This window comes from Vanellus vanellus (genome assembly GCF_965231255.1).
Source record: "Vanellus vanellus genome assembly, chromosome: 5".
NCBI lineage: Eukaryota > Metazoa > Chordata > Aves > Charadriiformes > Charadriidae > Vanellus > Vanellus vanellus.
Window position 1 is genome coordinate 12,691,655 of NC_138910.1, and position 21,751 is coordinate 12,713,405.

A 21,751-nucleotide genomic window follows, 5' to 3' on the forward strand; every position below is an offset into this window, starting at 1 on the left:
GACTTGTAATACGTAATAGCTTTTGTTGTGAACCAAACAAGTTGAATTCCTGTCAGCTGGGGTAAGATTAGTGCTGCAGAAAAGAGCAGCAGTTCCTGGTATGAACTATGATAATAGAAACCCTTGATAACCACCTTCATGGGATCTAGAACTCATTCTCCCTCTATTGTATACAAACTTCCCTTATTCATTTGTATTTCAATTGTAATATGTTACTCAGCATCAATAGAGCTAATGAAATTCCTGAATGTTTTCAAGATGAAATTGCAGAATCAGGTGGCATGAACCTCGTTCATTTTCTTAATCAATATATGGTGAGTTTTTGTGTCTGTCTCTGATTTTTGTTGTTTCCTATTTTTCAGCCAACCCGCCTCCTGAAATTATCTGGCTGCACAATGGGAAAGAAATCCAGGAGACAGAAGATTTCCACTTTGAGAAGAAAGGCAATGAGTACAGTCTCTACATCCAGGAAGTATTTCCTGAAGACACAGGCAAATACACCTGTGAAGCTTGGAATGAATTAGGAGAAACTCAAACCCAGGCTACATTGACAGTACAAGGTATAAAGTTCTTCTCCACCTTAGGAAATGCTAAAAGAAAATCTACTGTACTGGAGGAGTGTCTATTTAAAGTACACGAGTGTTTATAATGTCTGTTGTGAAAGATGCTAGGAGCTGTCAGTCTCTGCATCTGAATTAAAAAGGATATTGAGCAGAAGCAACTTTAAAAAAATCTTTTCACTCTGGAACATTATGTTACTATTTCAAAAATGCATTCCTGAGTCCTATTCCTAGGGACAGTGCAAGACTTCTGCTAAGTGCAGCTTCAAATTATAACTATAAGGCTTACTTAGCTATGGACTTAATGTAAACCATTTAATGATGTTTTTCTTTCTAATTAAAGCCCTGAGTATTTGGAAAAGCTGTCTAGGAGCCAGTTATCCTGGCTTTAATATTAGTATTGTAGTGGCAGCAGGTGAGGAACACATTTCTGCAATTTGAGAACTAGCTGCAAAAAAATTTGCTTTGAGTCTCCACATATGATGTAAATCCCACAGTAAACACTGAAGAACCTACAAACTTCCTGTGATTGGGCATTCACTGCCTTCATGACAGTGGACTTCATCTAATCTTACTGTATGCCAACATTTTCCCATAGTCATTACAGAATCACAGAATCACAGAATGATCAGGGTTGGAAGGGACCTCTGGAGATCATCTAGTCCACCCCCCTGGCAGAGCAGGGTCACCTACAGCAGGTTGCACAGGACGGCATCCAGGTGGGTTTTGAATGTCTCCAGAGTGGGAGACTCCACCACCTCTCTGGGCAGCCTGTACCAGTGCTCTGCTACCCTCAAAGGAAAGACATTCCTCCTCATGTTTAGACGGAATTTCCTTTGTTCAAGTTTGTGCCTGTTACCTCTTGTCCTATCACTGGGCACCACCAAAAAAAGACTGTTCCCATCCCCCTGGCACCCTCCCTGTAAGTATTTATAAGTATTGATAAGATACCCCCCCAGTCTTCTTTTCTCTAGACTAAAAAGACCCAAGTGCCTCAGCCTTTCCTCATAAGAGAGGCGTTCCAATCCCCTCATCATCTTTGTAGCTTTTTTGTAGCCCTTTGTAGCCCTTTGCTGGACCCTCTCCAGTTCCCCATCCTTCATGAGCTGGGGAGCCCGGAACTGGACACAATACTCCAGATGCAGCCTCACCAGGGCAGAGTAGAGGGAGAGGATAACTTCCCTCAACCTGCTGGCCCCACTCTTCTTGATGCACCCCAGGATGCCATTGGCCTTCTTGGCCACCAGGGCACATTGCTGGTTCATGGTCGTCCTGTTGTCCACCAGGACTCCCAGGTCCCTTTCCCCAGAGCTGCTCTCCAGCAGGTCAGCCCCCAACCTGTACCAATGCATGGGGTTATTCCTCCGCAGATGCAGTACCCTACACTTGCCCTTGTTGAACTTCATAAGGTTTCTCTCCGCCCAGTTCTCCAGTGTGTCCAGGTCATGCTGAATAGTAGCACAGCTGTACTGAGAATTATTGGAAATCAATGGGAGACTTTTCATATTTTTAATGTAAAGGATCTTAACTCCAGGATTTCAGAGAGCTGTGCCTCCAGGGTCTGTAGTCTGTTGTCACTGTCTCCTCTGAATTCAGACCTTCGTCTATTCTCCAAGCTCCCCTGAGATCTAGCCTTAGGGTCAGTCTTCTATATTTAATGCAATTTTATACAATTGTTAATGGTGATTTATTACATGAGCTCTCAACTGCACAGCAGTCATAGTACTGTCACTTGTCCTTAAAGCTATTCCTACCCGTATTCTCTAAGGAGAAATCTTCAAGATTCCTTTTACGGCAGCTTTAAAGTCCCTTTGCTTTGTTCTTAATATAAGCCTGGGTTGAGCCAGTAAAGTGCCAAGTAAATGATTACTTTTAGTACCAACACAAGTTACTTCCAAAATTAAAGCCTGACTTATTTTCAGATCCAAAACTTATGCCGTGCATGTTCAAAATAACTTTGCTTGTATGTGATTGCTTTCCCTGAAATTAGTTAGCTTATTAGTTGTGTTCAAGCTTGGCATTTTCTCCTGATTTGTTAACTGTGTTTGTAAACTACAGAACCTCAGGATGGTATTCAGCCCTGGTTCATTAGCAAACCAAGATCAGTGACAGCAGCTCCTGGGCAAAACGTCCTTATATCCTGTGCCATTGCTGGAGATCCTTTCCCCACTGTTCACTGGTTTAAAGATGGGCAAGAAATAATGCCGGGAACAGCATGTGAAATCCTGCAAAATGAAGACATCTTCACACTGATCTTGAGGAATGTGCAGTCTCATCATGCAGGGCAATATGAAATTCAGCTCAGGTATGTTTGCCATGAAGAGGTTGGTCCCTTGGAACAATTAGTTATGTTTACCCTCAAGTTGAAATTCCTGCCTGAAGAAGACAAGAGTTTCCTCCTGTTCACAAAAAACCAGTAGGGTACTAAAGGAGCAACATATTTCTGAGGGATAAAAAGAACTAACAAAGGACAAAGCAGTTTCCATTTGGGATCCTGAAAAAAACAGCTTTGTGGCAGCAGTATGGGAAGCAATTTGGGTTTCTACCAAGGGAAACCACAATCAATGTCTTGATTTTGGAGCTATCATTTATCATGTTTGGCACGCCTCTGAATATTTGTAAGGATGCCTACTTTCCATGGGAACAACCTGATCAGGAAGGGTAGTTGCACAAGATGATGATCCATACCTTTAAGGGGAGAAAGTGTTTCCTGGCCGTGTTTGTCAGAATTTTATATGGAAGTTGTAGTTTCCTTTTTCTGATGTATCTTTGAAATGAGGCACCCTGATGCTTTGAATTTCTTGTCATTCCTACAAAATTTGGAAGAGCTGTTTTGAATTGTGGTTAGTTTTTCTTTTTTCCCCTGGTAAAAGAACTGTCCTTTCAATGAAGAATCAGATTTGCTGGTTCTTTACCTTTTAGAAAGTGCCACAGCATTTTCCACCTCCAATGGTGAAGATTGGATGTAATTACATATCCCCTATGTGGGTACAGAAATCTTACTGTACAACTTTAAACTGATGTTATCATTCTGTGATATTTACTGTGCATAGATGTATTGCCTCACTGGGCTAATATTTATGACTTTCTTTATTAAAATTTATTTAACCATCAGGGACATTTAAATCCACTACACTGGAAGAAAATTCTCTGCTCTGCTCCACACACTAGCTTTTTAGTCCAGACAGACTAGTCCAGTAGACAGTTTAGATAGATACTGCCCAGTATTATGAAGTGTTCTGCATTGCTTGCACTTGCCTGCTTCACAGTGCTTTTTGTCTTTTTTCATGCTATAAGTGAGTTATTTTTGTTTCCTATACTTCAGTCTAGTACAAAATTTTAAAACTAAATTTTCCTTTGCCTGCTTGCAAATAAATTACTCACGTCTTCCTAACCCAAGGAGTGAGGGCATTTCTTAATAAATTTAACCTGTTTAGCCTCTATACAGTGAGTTTAATTTTTTATAGTTATAGTTTGTTTTCCAACCAGTGTTTCCTGAATGATAGAAACATCACTGTGTAGATGCCTGGCTCTAAGGTATGTTTCCATAGACTATCACAGGCAGCCAGAAACTAGCCTCGGTATATTTTAGTATTTAAAGTCAGAGGAGGCACGCACCTTTCACCAGAAAAAGGTGCTTTAGAAGTTATAGTTGTTGTATATCAAGATTTCCTATAAAGAATTTTTTCTACACTTAATTTCAAGTCTCCTTAACAACTTTTATGTAGCTAGAGTCATATGTGCCATGACCTTTTGCAAATAAGATCTTCAGTAGATTTAGGCCCTTTGTACTCTGCAATAAATTGTGAACTGGCTCATTTCAGAAAAATTGGCTTGTTCCCAGTCAGCCCAGGTCATCTAGGGTGTTCATAATGCTGATTTGTGCAGGTCATGTCTACATACGTCCTTGCATCTAAGAAAAGTCTCTCTGGGAATCAGTGGTGTTTCTAACACTCGGTTCTTGGGATGAGAAATGCCAGTTCAGTTTCACTAAGGTTACCAACTTCTACATGAGAGAGCAGGTCAAATTGAAAATTCCTACCTTCTACTTGTACATTTCCACACTTCAGTTTATGTGCCCTGGACACAGGCATCTTCTCTTATGATATGCTGATGGTTTTGCTTGGATAAAAGAGGAGATATTTCAGCAAAACTTCAGGGATGGAAGAAAGAAAGAGAACAGGAAGAACAAAAGAGAGACAAGAGGGCTTTGTGGAAGACTCTGTTGTGGCTAACTTGAGCAAGGTGACCTTAATCATCAGGTGTAGTTGGTGATCACCCAGACCAAATTCATCGCTGAAGACATTTGTCAAAGTGGAAGCCTGACAATATCATGACTCTAGAACATAGCAAAATGTACACTTAGAAAATAAATTATTTCAGAATTTTTTGGGGAGGGGTGAGAAGAAGTAAAGTTATAGCTAGAAAACAACACAGCAGATTACATGCTAGTTTCAGTTATTCCCTAATCCTTTTACTGGAGAAATAGCTGGGGAACCCACAAAGATCAGTGCATTCATGCTTTTTCTAATCCATAATGAGTAAAGCTATGCTGCAATTAGAGCAGGGGGAATGCTGATGCCTCTTTTTACCCTGCTGCCATTTGTAAAATTTCTGTTACTGTTTGGGGGACCAAAAGCCGTATGTTTTTAGGGAATTGCTTATACACCATGAATAACAGAGATGTAACTGCCTCAGGAATATCCAAGGAGCCAAATGTCAGCTGTATAACTTCAAGTTTGCAATAGAGCTAAAATAATTTTCAGCAGCAAATAGTCCTGTCTAAATAGCTTTTGAACTGCCTGCATTTGTCTTGAATACTTGATTGAGAATTGTTTATATATTCAGAAACAGTCTTAACAGTACCTGAGAGGAGGAGAGCTGCATTTAGTGTCTTTCTCTCAAAAACTCATACAAAGTCCGTTAAAAATATGGAATAACTGAGAAACCACAAGTCAATTCACTTAAGAGTTTATAGAGAATTTGACAGTGGGCTATTTTTAAACATAATAATTTTCTTTTCAAATAAAATGTGCAGCTCTTTTTCATGTATTAATTTTAGAAGCATGTTGCATAGCTGCTTTTAGGGAGTCATTTTTTCTTCAACTCCCTTAATTTAGTCTGGGCATTGTTTCCTACCGGTGTTAATTATTTTCCAATTTTCTTCTCCATTATTCTTAAGCTCCAAATTCTGTCTTAATACCTCCACAATTCCTCTTTTGTGTGGGCTGCTCACAAATTAAAACTCTGGTCTTAAAAATTGGGGTTTAACAAAAGATCTATTTGTCTTTTCCTACTTCTTTCTCTTTTCATCAGAGTGAGCTGACAAGTGTTTGTAGCCCAGTGTGAGCCTAATGTGATCCATCAATATTGCTGGTTGGCTTTCTGTCTTTCCCTCCCTCAGCATTAGTTAGAATATGTGTTTGCTTTGCCTTTTACAATATAGCAGACTACTAAATCTGACTTTTAAGAGAGTAGTCATTGTAACCTCTCCTGGTCCTTGTTTTAAACCTACACAGACCTCCAATTCCTCTACACTTGCATTCTTCATTTTAATTGTCCTAATAATGTTCTATTGAACCTGTTATTGCTCAGGCCTCAAGGAATGGTGTTGCAAAGACATAAGAACAACAGATTCACCTACTACTGAGGTTCATATATTGAAATTTGAGCAGTTTATAGCCTGCAAAATGCCGGCCCATGCAGTAGAGAGATAAGAAATCAGTCAGAGTCTCTGTGAGCCATCATGATTGAAATGGGAAATAACAACTCAGAAAGCCACAGACATCGTTTTCTTCTCCTGTCCTTTGCATCCACCCAGTGGTGCAATCAATGGTATTGTTTTATCCCAGTGTGACTTTCCCATGTTCTTTCAGTCAGTGTGTACATTGTAAATGAAAAAGTGAGCAAAGAAATTGGGAGTACTGGACAGAGACTCTGTTTGTTGAGCAAAGCCTTTATCTTTGTAACAGTACAGTCAACATGAGAGACCTCAGAAATCCCCCAGCAGTTCCTTAAACAACTCATCTGCTTTCTTAACCTTTTGTCTTCTCAGATGCTGAGTGTTTCTCTTCTCCCCCACTCCATCTTCCATAGAAGTTTGGTTAGTGTTGATTGATCTTATTTAGAGATTTCGATAATCTGATTAAAATCAGACGTAAACATTCATCTTACAAATGAGTGGTAACTCAAATACTCTGCAATTCAGATTATATAAAAAGCAGTTGTGAGATTATGTTCCATTACACCAAACAGTAAACATAGTTCTATCTTTCTGTGAAATACAGTTTGCAAACCTTGTTTCTGCAATCAACACATTGTCTATTTTCAGGAAAGAAAACCATGACCCCTTCCCTTTCCATTCTCCCACTCAATGTTGTAAAATGCAAATAAAATGATGGGTCTTACAGGTAGAAAAAGCTTTTGGCCAAACTCTCAAGTGAGGTGAATCATTACATCCTCTTTGAAGCCAGTAGAGCTGCTCTGCTTTATGTCAGCTGAAGTTGTGATCCAGTAGATTAGTCACTTTCTTTGGGGTTAAAGCTTCACGGAGTCTGGACTTTCTCTCCATTTAACTAACTCACAAAAGAGTTGCAAACCCTCATTCTGAGGCATTGCAGTTACCTGCACGGAAGCACCAGCTAGAGCTAGGGATCAACTTCTTTGCCCCTTTCAGTTCATTCTTAAAAAAATGTAATTTAATCTGCAATACTTGTTTCACACTTGGTAGGCCAGTAGGAATTTTCGGTGTGTCCCCACACTATAATTAACAGTGGGTTTTTTTCCCCTTCCTCCAGAGAGTGCTTCTTAGGGACACGCAGACAATAAGTCTCATCTAAGGTTCAGTGAAAATATTTGAGTACGTTCTGCCAAGAAACTAATATTTCAAGATATTTTGAACATAAAAGCCATTCCAGGGAAAGCTGATCCCACAATAGGACAGAGAGCTATTTTTAAAATTGCTTCAGGCTTTGCAGCTGTGGTTTTATTTGGTTTTGGTTGTATTTTTTTTAATTATTATTCCTTGACTTTTTAAAGATAAGTCCTTTGCATGGGCATTCTACAGAACTATCCTGCAAAAGTCAACACTTCCAAGCACTTTTTAGAGCATAGCTACTAAGCATAGGTTTTATCCATGTCTATCATTATTCCACAATAACAGAGCCACTAAGATCTGTCTTTTGTCTAGGGTTTTGTTGATAAAATGCCACACGGAGAACCTCAAGTTGCAGAAGTAATGTTGTTATTGCCAAGGTTCAAAACAGCAGAGATGTGAAAGACTTGAAGTAGTGCTTGTGTACTACAAAGTTCTATTTTTTCTAACTGCCCCTATGTATTTTGCCTTGCCTAGATTCTGAAATTGCGTAAATGTAAAAATATTTACAGAGTTTCCAGAATTATTCTTGATTGAATTTAGCATCTAAACCATCTAGTCCTTAATTTTTCTTGGCTTGTTTCTCTTTTTCCATCTTGTGACCTCCAAGTTATATCAGTGTTATTAACTTCACCTTTTTAGACTCCGCAACTGAATTCAAAAGACAAAATTGTGTTTTCCCTGCTCCTAAAATCAGTAACTAAACTCACTTTGATTTCATTGGGAGCAGGACTTGCCCTGAGAATGCTACATTTTTGAACAGCAATATGATGAATGAGACACAGACTCGAGGTTTGTATCCAGTGGTCTGGTTTTCAGCCATTCACATGAATCAGAAACCATAATTAACATAAAAAAACTACCTTGTGAATCATTTTTCCATCTAGGTACTTCTATGTCCCAGTGTTGCCATAACTTGTAAGTGCTTCCCAAGGTTTTAAAAATAGAAGGAACAAAATGCTCTCCTGCTTTCTTACCCCCTCCTTTATTTTCCAAACCCTGTGAAAAATAGCTTAGTGTAGAGAGGTTTACTTTGCCTTCCTTATTTGCTTCTCTGCACATGTGAAGTATTTGCAGAGGGAAAGATTCATTGCAGAAATGGGTCCTGCAGAAATGCTATTATTCTTCACAGTGGTCAGGATGACAGTCAGCATCCCTAGATCCCTCTCCCGGGAGAGTGCTGTGTCTGCTGCTTTAACTTCTCCCACTGGTGACACAATTCTTGTGGGCAAATATTTTTGCCGCACAGTCATGACAGAAGCTGAGCAGTGATGCCTCCCTATTTGATGTATGCTGTAAATTGTCTATACTTCAGCTTGCGTGCCTTCTCCTACTTTGTCAACTTTGGATTGGTTTTAAGTCCTAAAGGAAGAGCAATTGAGCTCTAGGAGACTTGCGGGAGGGAACTTCTGGTAAACCAACAGCCTATTAACAGCACTGTAGTGGTGAATGAGAAAGTACTTGAGCACTTTCAAAGTTTGTCTGCTTTTCTTAAAAGCTTCTGAGAAGCAGGAAGAAAATTCTTTAGTTTCAATAGCGGCAAAAGGGGGCAGTTTGAAATGCATGGTTTGAAGACAACAGGTTTTCAGTAATGTTGATACCCTGCCATCCTTTGATGCCAATCAGTATGTTGGGAGGAGGTGCAATTCTTTCTATTCATCTTTCCATTTGTCTTTCCTTCTTTCTGTTCTTCTTGCTTCCAAATGGAGGTCATATATAAGAGGAAGTAAGAACAGCAGGTCTCCAGTGTAGAACTAAGTTAAATACTCTCTGCATTGACTTGGATCCTCTCCTGCCATTTGGACAGTTTCTGTTCGGTAGTCAGAGGCTTTCTAGTCTTTTGTACTGAAGGAAATCAGGCTTTCAGTGCTGTCCTTGTGGATTGCCTTTAATAACAGTGTCTAGTGTACATATTCTGACTTGTTGGATATACAGTGTTGAAAACGTTTCTATTGCTTCTTGTTGTTAATGGTCTTAAGGTCAAAGAAAATGTGTTCCTTCCAGCAGGGCCTTTAGCTTGCAATCCAGTTACTTCGGTCAACCCCACCGATTTCTTCTTGGTGTTAAAAGCTTGATTTTCATATTAGTCTGATCTACTGTTTCATTTTCTAAAGCAACAGAAGTCAAAGGTGATCCATCTGAAAAGCTGATGGCACTAACTGCTGTTATAGTGCTGCATCTGTGATAATGGTCTTGCCTGTTGTGTGACTTCATTGCAAGTTGCAAATGGGTGAAATTATAGTTTATTCACCCAAACAGAACCATATCTAGGAATATATTTCTATGCACTATTTAAAGAACAGGCCAGATAATATGTTTATGGCAAACAGAAAGGCACTCCTGAGTCTGTGTTGTAAACTTCAGGGTAAAGTGGACTTGAAGGTGCTGCTATCTAGCAAGTTTTCTGAAAGGCAAACACAGCTGGGAAAACCCACTTCTCTTTCCTTCCTTCCCCCAACACACATCTGTTTTATTCATGTCCAGGAAATGTTTTCAGTAGCAAAAATTATTTTTCTTTGAAAAAGTAAAATCATTCAGGAGTTTGTAGTCCCTTTACAAGCTTATGCTTAAACTGGGAAGAACGAAAGCATTTTCACTAATAAAAGCTATCTCTAGTCCTTAATCAATTCAAGTCTGCTTTTTAATAGCAGTTCAGGGGAGTGGTGGCAACAGTTACAAAACTGCTGCCCTGGGGGAGTTAAATTTTGCTTTCGGCATCTCCCGAGTTAAGTGGAGAAGAGCCATTTGGGGCTAGAAGAATGATATATATCTTCAGGAGGGAGGGAGCAGCGGGGGTGGGGGGAGCACTTTAAATGAATTCTTTAATGGGAGCCCTTTCCAGAAGGCATCCATGGTATTCCTCTGCAAAAGGAAGAATAAGTACTCAGCACCATATATGGTGACACTTTTATGTTTTTTAATATAAACATGTACAGGCTGGAGCAATCCATGTAGATGGGGTTTGCTGATTGGTTGGGCGGGGGAGGGGGGAGGGGGGGAAGGAAATGAGACCCTGCTTTTAATATCTTAACATTAGAAAACTTAAGAGCTTGGGTTTGAATAAATAAACAGTAGGCAGAGTTGGAAAGGTTTTCAACTTTGCAAAAGAGCCCCTTCCTCTGCCTTGATTTTCCAGTTTTTGTATTTGTTTTCCTTTAGCTTGTTTGTTTGCAGCTGTTTCATTCTGTAAATTGCTTTGATTTTTGTTCAGGGAGTATGTTGTTCCCAGTGTAGACAGCAACAGATGAGTGAAAGCTATTTGAGATCCAAATACAAGGGGACCAAATACACTCAGTCAACCACCACAATGCTGGGCATAGGAAAGGAGGATGCCACACTGGGATTGAGCTACTTTAGTGCAACACACAATCATTTAGCTTGGGCAAGTTACAGTTTTGGAGGGAGAAACCTCTGCTTTTCTGTTTTCACTTAAATATTTCAGGAACCAAGTTGGAGAATGCAGCTGCCAGGTGTCTCTGATGCTGCGGGAGAGTTCAGCTTCCAGAGCAGAAATGCTCAGAGAGTGAGTATTTTTCCCAGGGACTTGCATGGGTGGGTTCTATTTTTTGCTCCGTTAATTCCCTGCCCTTACAGACCCAGGCTGGCTGCTGTTCAATCTAATCCCCAAATGTGACCCAACAAATTGTTTTCATCATACAGGCTAAGCACATTGTACCAAGCCAGAGTAGAGAAGATCTTTTTTGTTTGTGCCCTTATATGGCTCCTGAAGTCATCATTGATGCAATAAACTAATGGAGTGTGCTCCTCTAATCAACCTCCCCTTCTATAAACACATTTTGTTCCTGCTCTGAGATTGTTCCCTGACATTTTTAAACCAGCCCCTTTCCTGGCTCTCTCTTTCTTTTCTTTTTCGGATCGTAGTGGGAGGGAATCAGCCAGCTCCGGAGAGCGAAGAGATGGTGGAGATCATGGTAAACTAACATTTGGTAGAACAAGTGGCTTCAAAAAGAGTAGCAGTGAAACCAGAGCAGCTGAGGAAGAGCAGGAAGACGTCCGAGGTGTGCTGAAGAGGCGAGTAGAAACTCGGGAACACACAGAGGAAAGCCTGAGGCAGCAGGAAGCTGAGCAACTTGATTTCCGTGACATTTTAGGCAAAAAAGTCAACACTAAAAGTTTTTCCGAGGAGGAACTGAAAGAAATCCCAGCCGAGCAAATGGACTTCCGAGCAAACCTGCAGCGGCAGGTCAAACCCAAGACCTTGTCAGAGGAGGAAAGGAAAGTTCATGCTCCCCAGCAGGTGGACTTCCGCTCTGTGCTGGCCAAGAAAGGCACCCCAAAAACCCCATTGCCAGAGAAGGTGCCACCTCCTAAACCAGCCGTTACAGATTTCAGATCTGTGCTGGGCTCAAAGAAAAAGCCACCTGCAGAGAATGGCAGCGCGAGCACCCCAGCACCAAATGCCCGCAACAATTCTGAAGCCCAGAATGCGACCCCCAATTCTCAAGCCCCTGTTGCCAAACCAGCAGTGAAAAAAGAAGAGAAGAATGACAGAAACTGTGAACATGGGTGTGCAGTGGTGGATGGTGGAATAATTGGGAAAAAAGTTGAAAACAAAGCAACAGCAAGCAAACCACCAGCAAGCAAAGGAACAGCACCCTCCTTTACAGAGAAGCTTCAGGATGCTCAAGTAGTAGATGGTGAAAAATTGGTCTTACAATGTCGGATTTCCTCTGATCCCCCTGCAGCTGTCACCTGGACTCTAGACAGCAAAACCATCAAATCATCAAAGTCAATTGTCATCTCCCAAGAAGGTAAATTAATTGAATTACAAGCCAGCTGGATGGCATGCTGTTATATCCGCTTCTTGATTAATAATATTTAGTTCATTAAAGGTAACGCAATACTTTATTTGAGTCCTGTGCCAGTAACTGTTTCCAGATGCAACTTTCTTGTTATTTCAGTGGAGTACTCAAGGAACAGTATTGTTTGACATTTCTTGCAGATTCTCCTTTAACAGCCTGCAGATGTAATTTTTATAAAGTTGAACTTCTTGTATTTTTAAATGCTGTTTACATTGCTAACGCCGTTTAAGGAGCTGGTACATGACATTTATTTAAGCTGAACGTTAAGGATTTAGAACATTGAAAACAGAATAATATTGTTGCTGGTTTACAAATTCTAATTTAATTCTTCTGTATGTTTAATATTTCAGGCTTTTTATTGCAATAAGAAACTCAGAAGCAAAGAGGAGTTGTGTTATAGAAAGAAATTACTACAACTTCAAGTTACATAGTTAAGATCAGAGTTGAGAATTGATTTCCAGTGTATTTAATGCCCCACCACAGATGCTTCTGTTGCCTGTACAGACACTGAAATATTTGAACTCCACTGGCATGATGAATTTTAACTAATTTCAAAACAGTACAGAGTTTAGTAAAAGTCCTGAGAGAGAACACTTACTGTTGCCAAATTGAATGATTTCTTTCTATTCCACATTCTTGATAATCAAGCCCTACTAGATTGGTTCTGTATGAAAGTGAATATTGTATTGAGACAAAATATATTTTTCTTGGGACAAAAATAGGGAGGATAACTGATAATACAAAAAGAAACTTCTTCATATTTGTTTCATAAAACAATGACAGAATTACATGGAGAATGACTCTGTCCTGCACCTTGTAGTAAAAAAGTTCATGTCCACAGTAAGAATTATAGCTTGACACAGGGGTCTGCACTCTTAATTGTGAATCTTTCTTCATTTAATCCAGACTATTTTCAGTGTTATTAAATGAGAACCAAATTAATACACACAATGGTTCACCACTAGTGAATCCTTGCGCAGTATTCCAAGCACTGAAACATGAGGATTCCTTTAAAGTGGATGCAGTCAGAAACAACATTGCCTTCAAATAGGGTGGGGAAAAAAAGGTACCCGGGTACTACATTAAGGGGATACCAAAGTAAGTAGATGGAGAGAGGTACATTGTGTCTGGCATGTGCCTGAAGTAGCATAAAAATTGTATTTATGAGTACATGATGATTTTCACCAGAAGGGACAGTATAGAATAAGGGTAACTGTCACGTACATGCAAAAAAGTTGACTGGTGGAAATGCCATCCTCGTAAAAGGGACAGACAGGATCAGGAAGGTAGGAGACTGCAATTTAATTAGCATTACAGTGGAAGCAAGATTTCAAGGGTTTTCTTGGTGTTGCTCAGAGTGAAAATATAATACACATCTCAAAGTTTCATATCTCCCATCAAAGTGCATCAGGTACACAGGATCTCTGTATCAAAGCTTCTGAGCTATGGTGGAGCATCCTAAAGTCACAGAATCACAGAATGGTCAGGGTTGGAAGGGATCTATGGAGATCATCTAGTCCAACCCCCAGTCCCGAAGCTTTGGTGTTGTGGTGCTGCAGAAAGCTGTTTTCTTGACTGAAATAATCTGAGTAATTGACTGTTACAATCCCTCAACTCATATTCAGTTTACAAAATGGTACTGTGGAGCTGAAAATCCAGTGTAGTTATGTTCACAGTGAAGTAATCCTCATGTACAGAAATGCTCTGCCACCTGCCTGAGCAGGGCATGTGACATCCCATCCAGTTCGGGCTAGGTGACGCTCTTGGTCAGAACACCCCAGAGCTGGCATTTTGTCCGGATGTCAAACTTTAGCAGTGCTTTCCATGGAGGTAAGGAACGAAGGTCAGCACTGGATAAGGAATCCACTGTTTCAGGACAGCTTCTGGCAGGGCATGAAGAAACAGTCCTTATTTTTGAGTTCTACGTGCATTATTGCGCTGGTATCATGCTTAGGGAGTCAGCATTATCACTACTTCAAAGTTATGCTTTCTTTTGCACATATTTGCAGAGGATCTTAGAACAAATTACACAGGGAAGTAAATGCTATAGTTTTCTCCTTTAATGGAAAGAAATGGAATGAGGATTAGAACTGTTGTTTTTTTTAAAACCTTATTACATAAATCTGGCACACCGAGGCGATGCATTGCATGATGGTCAGTTTAGGTTTTTCCCTGACAGTACCTGCTAGCTTTGGCACTTGGAGAACAATGTGTTGCTGCTCTCCCACTGTGAAATGCTTTCATGCCAACTGTTAAGTCATTAACTAGGTATGCGTAGTACTTACTTTAAGTAAGTTCCACTTTTCTTAGAGATTCATTTTTCTCTTTTCAGCTAATTAGGAACACATAAATAGTTGAAGGAACCAAGGGAGGAGAGGGAACAATTAGGGCTACAGACTAGAACTAAGAAATAACACATTCAGGATGAATATCAGGAAATACTGTTCAGTAGAAAAACCGTATGAAATAGACTCACAGAAGGTGTTTGAAGCAGCTTTAAACATAGAGAGCAACAATAAAAACTGGATGCAGTACTCAGCAGCCCAAGGCCAAAATCACAGATTCCATCTTTCTTTTGCCTCAAACGCTGAAAAGGCAGCTTTGTCACGCCCACAGGTGTCATGTCCTTCAGCAGCAGTGCCTTTGGCCAACCTTGGGGCAGCATTTAATGGGCTCTGGAGATAATCCCCTAGAGTCATCCTCAGCTGAAAGAAGGTTGAGTCTGTGGGGAAGGAGAGGAATTCAGAGCAAACTGATCTAGCTCACATTAATGGGCTTAGATCTTACAAAGCCATTTTTCATTTCTTCTGTATGACCTTGGTTCTCGTGTTCAGCAACAAATACCACTATGGAAGGGGATAGACTGGGTCTTTTCTTAGCTATTTCACCAACCGGTTTTGTGTTTCGGTGATGTTTGGTGGTGACCATTGGTTCTCACGTGTGGAAAATGTTCCAGAGCTATCTCACAAAAGAGTAACTTACTTGTTCTTAGTGAGTTGGATACTGGGAAATCCTCTATCTCGAGTGAGACATGTTTATCTGCTTCTTATCGTACTACAAGCCCATCTTAGTTAGTATGAGCCACTGGCCCACAAACTATTCAATGTAAGTCACACATGAACCTGAAGAATGCCATGTATTTGTCTTTTGGAAATTAAATTAACCCTCTGCGTCATTGCCAGAAAGCAAAATGAGATAGTAACTCGTTGATCATCTGGTGCCAAATATATTGTGAAGATAAATACATAAAATCTAGTTATAGGGACATGCCCACCTGATAAAACAAGTGGCATATTTGGGCAGGAAGGGCAGACTTGAAAGTATACTTGTGTATAACAAGTTCAAAGGATAGGCGAATTAACTAGTCCCTTTAAGTAGTCACTTAATGAAAGTAACTTGCCTTGGCATATCTGTTCTAACTGATAGTAAGGCCCTTTACCTGTTCGAAACAACTCTATTCACACGTCTCCTCTGTTTGAAGAGGCTAACACGGTACTGCCTGTCTGGGGCAGTTTAGCCATTAGCGTGCCAGAGAAGGGGAGGACTTTATGCCCGCTTCTGTACCACTGAAGAAGCCTGTGTTCAAACACCAGCATCAGAATAATCAGTGATTGGTAAGGACTTTGGCAAACTAAAAATTAAATCCTGGTCCAAAAAAGGCCTTCATCTTCAGGCATATTTATGCAGTATTTGAGCTGTATTCTAGTACTTAATCTAAGGCTTGCAATGTATTCCATTATTCCAGGATTAAGTTTACATTAGCAATTAGAAGTCAGAATCTGAGCAACGTTATAATGAAGGTCACAATCACAGCATATTTAAGATCAATATCTTTCCTTCCATTTTACATTTGAACTATTAATACTGTTTTGTTTCCCTTTGAAATCATGATCATCAGTACTTGTTTATCCATTCTTTTAAAAATTCCCCAAATAGTATTCTGTCAGTTGATTGGCTTGAGTGATTTGTTGCCTAAAGTATCATTTTTATAACAAAGCGAGCTCTTACACCATTTTTCTTTTACGAACATGACTGACCTGGTAGGAGTTTAATAATGGTTTGATTTTATATTTTTCCTTTTAAACGCTTGTCTGAGTGCAGTTATCTACATTCCTGGGATAGATATTAATGTGGTTTTTGCCTGTGAAATCTCCAAATAAATAGTAACTGTAATAAATAAACAAAAGAGGGTACTCATAAATTAGAGCATTATGGATTTATACGGGCAGGTTCAATGGCGTATAGTTAAGAGGTAGCTGATTTTAATATGAGAGTGGTATTCTTTGTTTGAAGCTATGGGGGGCCTCTTGTTTGGAAAAAAAGTTTTTAAGGAGGCTGTAGCAGACATTACAGTGGAGTTAGACATATAAGGACTGAGCAGAACAAGCTTCCTCACACGGTGAACTCTTTAGAGCAGGAACCATTTTGTTTTACATTTGTATAGTACTTGGCACAGCAGTGCCCTGTGCTAGTGGCCTGCTATGTGACTCGCTCTTGGAAAGAAAATCCAGATAGAAAATATTTGCATGGTTACGAAAGTTGTTCTAGAAGACAACAGTGAAAGGGGTTTGGAAGCTGGCATCCTTACTAGACTGGAGCATTGAGGTGCACAATGATGAGAAGTCAAAACTGGCAAACTTGCCCTTTTTAAAATCAGCTTGCTCTGCATTTTTTTGCTAGATTTAGTACCATGTGACTATATAGATTGAAGAGGAACTACTTAATATAGGCTCAGGTAGCACTGAAGGTGTAGCTTAGAAAATGGTGCTTTTGTGTTGCTTTGTGTAAGACAGCAATTTTTTCTTTCTAAGTGTCTTGGTAGCATAAACAGTTGGTAATCTTGTTAGCAATAATGCCTTAAAAACTTTCTTGTGACCTAAATCCTAAATCTTTCTATCAGTTGTGAAGTCTGTGTCTCTCAATCTAACTAGGTTCTGCCATGACTTTTTTGATTTCTTTTTAACTAACTTTGAGCAAGAATTTTGTGTGTAATTAACACAACTCTATGTACTGCTGAAAGTAGATGGATTCTGCAGCTTAAAAAAAGCTTCTTCAGAAAGATTAAGGCTAGGGAGACAGTGTGAGCATCAGTTCTGACACAATCAATGTTTGTCACGTGCCACAAAATTTCCATCTGTACTGCCATTTTTGTCTGAATATTCCTTCTTCCAGAAATGCATGTAGGTTTAAATATAGCAAAAGAGAGACATTTGCTATAATCATGGGTAATTTATTGCAATGTCCAATTATTCTCATAAGTATTTTGTTTTTAAATCAACAAACAAAGCAATGTCTTATTTTTTAATTTGAATTTATCTTCCATACACTTGTTTCCTTTCTCTGCTAAGCTAAAGGGCCCATCTGTACTCGACATAATGGCTTTGACTCTGTAATCAAGATACCTCTCCATCTCTCTTTTTTTCAAAATTTGACAAGTCAAGCTCTCACTAACTTTCTCTCCTTGATGCACTTTATCCAGCCCTTGGAGGTTGTAATGTTTTGTTTTTCTTTTTAATATGTCCTCTTCAGTTACTGTTTGTTGGTTTATTATCCTATTTAGAAAATAGGCAGCAGAAACCTATGTTGGTATTGGCATCAGTGAGATGGAGGTCACCTTCCTATTGCTGTGCTTACTGGAGGTCATTGGTCCTCTTTCTGCCTCACAAAAGTGGAGCTCATGTTTGTTACTTTTTTTTGTTGTAAACCTTTAAACCTGAAAATAGAGCATCCCTTGGTGTCCATGGATGGCCGTCATTTCACTTAAGCTGCATTTTCTTTGAGTGAACAGGACTGAGCTTAACAAGTAAATGAGATTGTGAGGATTGCCCTGTTTTCTCTCTCTTTCTGTCTTTTGCTTTCCAACATTCTTTCTATTATCTGTAAGTTTAATAACATTAATTTATGAATACTTCTACATCACGATTTAAATATTGAATAACTCTGGTCCTAGTCTGATCACAGAGGAAATCCACCAGAAACATACCAAGTGATGATTTCCTATTGACTCCTTCATGGAATCTTAATTTTGGCAGCTCTAACTTTTCCTAACATGGATGTAGTTAATATAGTAATGTAGCATTAATTAAAAGCAGAATAATGTGAGATAACACAAATATTTCAGTAAAGATTAAGAAAATTAACTTTGTACAGATACATTTTTCAGTTAAATATGTCATCTCATGAATAATGAAAGTAAGTTTCTTACATTGTTTTACTTAAAACACTATCGATTAGCAATAATTAAATTTGACAATTTTTCTTCTCTGAAACTCATGTGAGTTTTTTCATTACTTTGTCTGTTATCATTGTAACTGTAGTCAGTATTCTCTAGGTCAACCCACTTGCTGTTTTTAAACATGACAGTGACACTAGCACATATTTGCACTTTCCCAATTTGTGATGTATTAGAAAATTAACACCAGTGAGCCAACAAATTCCTTAACAATTTTTTTATGGCTCCTAGGCACAATTTCTCATGGCCTAGTATTTATTAATATTGCCTAAATACTCCATAGTACTTCTTTATCCCGTGGGATACAAATGAGAAGGACATAAACTTCAGTATGCATCATGGATGGGAGTCAGGAGGTTGGCCAGCTAGATGCCAGTGTGGGGAATTAGACTCAGGAGCTTTTTTTTTGTTGGTTTGTGTATTTGTTTTATATCTGAAGTAGGCTTTCTGTGGAGTTTCATGGAAAGAATGCAGAAGCCTAGAGATATTTTAAACTGGCTTGCACTATTTTTGAGTAAGTCAGAAAATCCTTTAATAGCTCAGAATGCAAGGGAAAGGCTTTGTGTATCTAAACCAGAGCCTCCAGTAAACTGTTGGCTTCTGTGGCTGTTACGGTCTTTTCTAGAGCTGCACCAGTTCCAGTGGCCAAGTGGAAGATCCCAGTATTCATGTTTACTCTAATCCTGCCCTTTGTGACAGTGTTTTAAAGACTATCTGTGGGCTGGTTCCTAAAAAAAAAAAAAAAAAGTAGAGTGATGGGGGAACAAAATTGATAGCAAATTCTTTTAGTTGACTGGGATTTGTGAAGTGCCAAGATTCAGAATATCCAACTGGGGCAACCAGTCTGGGCCGTCTTGCAGTTTTGAGAGAACAAGCTGGTTTCAGATCATGAAGGGTTTTTGCACAGTAAATATTTTGTTGAAAGACATTTGGCCTTCTAGCCCCAGGAATTGACTGTAGCTCTAGACCACAGAACATAGGCCTATTCGGGAGTTTCCTGTCCTTATCAAATCTCATCGTTGTTTTTTGGGGGTTTCTTTTTCTGGTTTTCTAAGAAAATGACATTTCTACAGCCATGTGCTCTTTCAGCTTCCCCTTACACTCCTGAGTCAGCCTAATACTTTTTTTGAAGCATTGGCAAATTTCACACTAAGTCCCAGTAGTCCACAGTTTCGTGAAAACCAGTGGCTAAATAAAGGAGAATGACCCAAATTATCTCATGTCCCCTTCACTCCTCCACTGAGAGCAGAATACCACCATTGCATCTGTGTGTAGCAACAAGCCCAGCAATCCCCGTGTACTTTGTATGTGCCATTTCAGTGTAGTTGCTGGGAAGCATGAAGTGGAGGGAAATAGGATACAGATTATTGCTGTAGGGGGTTGGAAGTCAGGAGAAAAAGGATGCAGCCCTTGAAAAAAACAGATTTCCTTCATCCGCCTTCTCACAAAATAAATTCATTAAAATTCAACACCTATAAATATTCTTTTGGAATGATTAAGACTGGCGTTATTTCATGAGGACTCTGCTTCCAGTGGAATAAGCCAAATGCAGCTTCAATCAGACCCCTGCCATGCAGCCTGGCCAGGGCTAGATTCTAAAAGCAAAACTAACAGAGCATTGAATGCACATGACAAGCTGAGGATCATCATGAGAAAACCCTAGGATTTGCTTCTAGACTTAAGTATAAGTGTGGAGAATTACTTATTGTTTGGGTGGGATGTTTCCGTTTGTATATGCTGCATAAGGAAGTGTTTCTCCTAAGGTGTTAACTCATGTTGCTGCAGTGTGCTGTATGGACAGCACTGCAACAGGATGAGTGGTGAGGAATGACCATATGTCACATTAGTTTTCAATGAGCTGATTAGCATGCAGGTGAGGTAGTGCTTTTGGGCAGGTAAAAAACTGCAGCAAAAACTGAAGTAAATGCTGCTTTGTTCTAGTCCCTTACCAATCCATTTATTCTTCCAAGCCAGACTCCTTTCCTGCAGTAAGGTGGCCAGAGATCTCCTTCATACGTATGTGCCTTTGTTCCATAGTTTATGTTCTTTTGCAAGAGCATTTTTAGCTTCTAACATGTGATCTTTTCCAATCATGTTATATAGATTTGTACAAATTCTTAGACTGGGAGTTATCTTTGGCTTGCTCTCCAGTTGTCTCTGTAAACATCAGAGACACGTGAATTTATATTTGCTAGATGCCTGCAAGAATACTTTTCTAGTTTCCCTCCTCCATTTGGAATGGAACTGCAGCTCGTGACATTTTTGGCCCAGTCTGACTCATGGGGATGAGTTGCCTCAAGGAAGGCACGTGGCTTTTCACCCTGTGATTGGCTGAGCACAGCACATGTAAGTGAGGGGTCTGTTCTTTTCTGAGATAGTTTTCACATTGTTTCTCAGGGGGAAAACTGTCATTATTTAGAGCATCTTGATTTTGTGGAGGATGAGGAGGTGGAAAAAACTAATTTTCTTCTAACCATTCTGTGTGTCCGGCAAACTAAATTTGTTGGGAACCATTTGAATGTTTTTTTCTTGAATAGCATCATCCAGTTTTACAACAAGGAAAAATCTGAATGCCAAAAACATAATAAACCTGCGATCGGGCACTCTGGAAGACAGAAGGCAGCCTCCAGTTAACATAGAGAGAAAGGTGGCAAAGAGCAAGAGATGCTAGGAAATTTCCTTACGTCTCAGGACACAGGAGAAATGTCTAAAACAGATAATCTATCTAATTTTGCCATCAATTAGGAGAGACTGTGAGAAAGGTAAATGGAGGAAGAGGGGAAGGTATTACTGCAGCTGAAGTAAGTAGAGGATGGAGGCATTCTGGACAAGCTAACAGCAATGGGTGGAAGTGCACAATGTCTCCGGCTGTGTTTAGGGGACAGGCCAGTGGAGGAAAGAGAAAGTAAGCCTACACTTCACCCTCACTTAATGAGGGACATTTGGAAGGGGGAAGTCTGGAGTGTTTTAATTGGGATTCTCCCTGGAGAGCAAAGTAGTTTGTTGTTCCAAGCAATCCAAGTGAGCGTAAGGGATTAGGTAAAACGCAGTTCTCCTTCCTCATCCCCCAACTACTGGGAACAGCTTCTGTTTTGGTTCACAGAGTTTTATTTTTTAAGAGGAAATGTATTTCCCTTGGGTCATACCAAGCTTCACTTGGTAACTACACGGCTTATGTCGCATCCTGTTTCTGCAAACCTAATGAAGTAAAATCTGCTTTTTTGCTTGAAAAGAAATGGATTTGTTGCAGTGGCAAATTTGA

At 39.7% G+C, this 21,751-nt stretch overlaps 1 protein-coding gene across 2 annotated transcripts in view; it reads left to right on the forward strand.

Annotated features, from left to right (window-relative positions):
• MYLK (myosin light chain kinase) overlaps nt 1-21,751 on the forward strand; it is a gene marked incomplete at its 5' end in the record, with an annotated part of 160,661 nt that overhangs the window by 70,826 nt on the left and 68,084 nt on the right. For both annotated transcript variants that reach the window (XM_082483392.1, XM_082483393.1), the window contains 4 exons: nt 363-560; nt 2,619-2,865; nt 10,877-10,957; nt 11,317-12,206. In XM_082483392.1, coding sequence (XP_082339518.1) covers nt 363-560; nt 2,619-2,865; nt 10,877-10,957; nt 11,317-12,206 — 1,416 coding nt within the window. The remainder of the gene's footprint in view (nt 1-362; nt 561-2,618; nt 2,866-10,876; nt 10,958-11,316; nt 12,207-21,751) is intronic.